Source organism: Kryptolebias marmoratus, linkage group LG3 (genome assembly GCF_001649575.2).
Source record: "Kryptolebias marmoratus isolate JLee-2015 linkage group LG3, ASM164957v2, whole genome shotgun sequence".
In the NCBI taxonomy this organism is placed as follows: Eukaryota; Metazoa; Chordata; class Actinopteri; order Cyprinodontiformes; family Rivulidae; genus Kryptolebias; species Kryptolebias marmoratus.
This window is the reverse complement of record NC_051432.1, coordinates 342,770-346,354: the sequence shown is the minus strand read 5'-3', so window position 1 is coordinate 346,354 and position 3,585 is coordinate 342,770. Positions and strand designations below refer to the sequence as shown.

At 38.6% G+C, this 3,585-nt stretch overlaps 1 protein-coding gene across 1 annotated transcript in view; it reads right to left on the bottom strand.

The window, feature by feature from the left end:
• LOC108246289 (sialoadhesin) overlaps nt 1-3,585 on the bottom strand; it is a 72,919-nt gene that overhangs the window by 60,574 nt on the left and 8,760 nt on the right. The window contains exons 6-7 of the mRNA XM_037974920.1: nt 3,016-3,054; nt 2,222-2,293 (exon numbers count right to left, since the gene is read on the bottom strand). Of these exons, the coding sequence (XP_037830848.1) occupies nt 2,222-2,293; nt 3,016-3,054 (111 nt within the window). The remainder of the gene's footprint in view (nt 1-2,221; nt 2,294-3,015; nt 3,055-3,585) is intronic.

Sequence of the window (3,585 nt, the reverse complement as noted above, 5' to 3'; positions counted from 1 at the left end):
GAGCTACTAGTTGTTTGGCAGTCAGTGTTGACTGGGGATGTCGAAGTAACCATTGTTCCAGCATTCTTTGCATGTAACCTCTCTGACTAGGGTTACTTGAGTAGTAGCATTCCAACAGATCCATGTTTTCACCTCTCATCCATTTCCTCCGTCCTCCGTCTTGTTCCAGTAGCCCATTTTTCATATATATATATATATATATATATATATATATATATATATATATATATATATATATATAAACCTTTTTTCACCCTTTTTTATGCATGAAAGGGTTAAATCTGATTTTCACCTCCAGGATTAAAACTGCTTCAACTCTTGAAAGCAAACACATTACAGGGCCTCAGCTGTCTTTACTAAAACTGAAACAGATCTGTTTGTTTACAGCTCTGAGCTGAGATTTGGGGCTTTTCTGCTAAAGAATCGACTGATTCTGATTTAATTTTTAAATTTAACCACGTCAAAGTCGGTTTTATTTCATCCTAAACTTGGATTTCTGGTGGTTTCTCATCTTCTCAAAGCTGCAGAGATGAAAACTTCAAACCTTTTGAGATTTAATGTTGAGGCCTGATTTTAATGCAAGTTTCAAAAACATTTTATCATTGTATTTATAAATAACGTTATCAAAATAGGAGAGATTGTGTGTTGATGTTGAGGCTTTGCAGAGCAGATTGAACCCTGAGCTCAAAGCGGACTCTGCATACTGAACCAGACCTGAATCTCCCTTCAGATGATAGTTACCTCTCCTGATGTTTGTCCTGATCCCAACTTCTCCATAAACGACGTCACTTTTCCTCCTCATTGAAGAATAAACTGCTCCTGGATCAGTTTCTGCACCATAAAAAAACTTTACTTCAGACACACGATTGTTTCCTGTCTCCCCTGTTGTCTATGATGAAATATATGATGGTGTAGATTCTCAGTCATCCAGGACATGGTAAATCCAAAGCAGGGCTGTATGCAGCTCAGTGCAGCGAGGAATGATCAGATCTCTATACTGGAAAAATTAAACAGCCTCTCCACAGACGCATGGCTCAACACAGGAGAGCAGTTCTTCAGGACAGAACTGTTATTCACCTACACCTCAAGGATAAGGGACACTCTTTTGAGGATCAAAATGGTAAAATTTTGGACCAAGAAGACAGACCAATTGAGAGCGAGGTGAAAGAAGCCATTTATGCGAAAGGAGAGAAACCAACTATAAACAGAGGAGGAGGTCTCAGATTTCAATAACCCATAATGGAGCACAATGGAGGCCTGATACCCATTCAGTTTCTCTCTAATCAACACCTTCATTCATGTGACCAAAGTGGCCCATCTGGGAGTCAGGTTAACAAAGACCCTAATGAGGCTCTATTGTGAATAGAATGAGTATAATCTGCATGTGAATCTATTTTACAGAACATCTCCGCTTTGAAAGCTCGAACTCCACACCATCTGCTTTTTGAATTGAGAAAGCTCCTTGGATGAGAAGCGAAACACCTTTAGCTACAGAGTAGAAGTGCAGTTGTTTTTATTTTTTAACCTCTTTTGGATTTCTGATTAATTGCAGGGATCTGATCAAAACTGTGGAGTCTGAATCAAAGTCTTTAAGATAAAGTTTGTCAGTTTGACACCTCTGCTGCTGAAAAATAGAGCACTCAATAGATATTATTGTAGTGATACAACAGGAAACTAGACAACCACAGAGCTGCTGTTTGAACTGTTTGGACTCTTTCACACATTGCATCAATGTGTGATCAGCTCAGGGTTCACTCAGGGAGTCACTGTAGAAGGGTGTGTTCCCCTTCCAGAAAATCTGAGCAAAAAATTTAAGCTGGTTTATGGTGTGGAAAGTGTTGCATGTGTTAGACTGGAGGATTTTATCTCAAAATGAAATAAAAATGCAGTCAGAATGCAGTTAAGTCAAAAAAACCTGCAATAAATGTTTGAAGGCTTCTCAGCACAGCAAAGTGTCTTCAGTGTCTTCTGACTCACTAAAGTTGTCCAAAATACTACAAGCTCTGAGAAGATACCAATTCCTATAGTTCATCCTAAAGAGAACACAAATATCTGACCTACACAACATAACTAACCATACTTTACAACAAACCCAAAACGTGAACCTGAGGATGAACTTTTAGATTGTTTTGAACTCAACATAACATATTCAGAAGCTCAGATCTTCATATTTCTGTGGCAGCAGTTCTGAGTCATATAAAGCCCTTCAGAGCAGCTGTACCTGTTGTCGTGTTTGGTTCATCAATATCCGCTGCTCTCCTCATTGATGAATAAATTGCTGCTGGAGCACTATCTGAAAAATAAAGAGAAATAAACAAAATAAATCTTATTTATAAATCACCACAAAACAAGCTGAGTGGAGTTTTATGGAGCTTATAAACTTGAAGATAAGGGCATCTTTGGAGTCAGTGGCATTCTGGAAAGAAAATACAGACAGACTAAGAGGAAATTTAAAGATCATCCATCCACCCATTTATTTCTAGGACGAAACCCAGACCTCCTTCTCCTCAGAAACACTCTCCAGCTCCTCCTGGAGGATTCTAAGGTGTTCCCAAACCAGAGATGACATTATCCCTGGAGGGAGTTGGCATAAAGGGGGCTGAATACAAACACACATTACTGTTTTTAGATTTTTATTTATTAAAACTTTTCAAAATCATGAATCATTTCTTTTTCACTTCACAGCTAAGCACTACTTTGTGTTGGTTTATTACATAAAATCTAAGTTAAATACCACACACACACACACACACACACACACACACACACAGACAAGATGTGTTGCTGTTGTGAATAAAATATGGGTTTGAGATTTGCAAATCATTGCTTTCTGTTGTTTTGTTTTTTACATTTTATATACACAATGTTACAACTTTTTCAGAACTGGTGTTGTGCATCCTTAAGAGTTCTTTTTACATTTTCTGTGCTCCAATAATTACTGTCAGAGGTGTGGAGCAACACACCCAAAATGCAGAGTCCATTTGATTTAAATATCAATCCATTCAGTTTCTTTACCTGCTTCTTTTTTCCAGGTTGTGGTGTTTTCAGCAGTCACTGTAAATAAAGCAGGGGACACTGTTGAGAAACAGTATACAGCATTTACTCCCTTCTGAGGAATATCACCACACTACCTTGTGTTTCTCACCATTCCCCGGATGTTGCAGGAAAGACGGACACACAAAACGAGTCCAGACCAGAGGTTTAATTACCAATCATACATTTTTCCAATATTCAGCTGAATGGAGACAAAAACTCACCAACAAGAAGCAACAGCAACAAGTTCCCAGTTGTGTCTGAGGTGATTCCCCTTTCACCTCCTTTTTATACTATGAACCGCGCCCAAGACCAGGGTTTTCTGCACACAAACCGCTGCAGCAGCTTGTTTTTCCGCCTAAAGGACGGCTACCTAATCTCACTCGCACCTGTCATGATGTCCTGGAGTCTTCGGCCTCCTTCACCCTACAGACACAACTGTTCTTTGTGATTATTTTATCATAAGCTAAGCGTAACCTCATTTTAGCAATATCATTTGTTTATATTTTACAGTTTGAACTGCATTACCATTTAGTATTTATACAAGCTTTA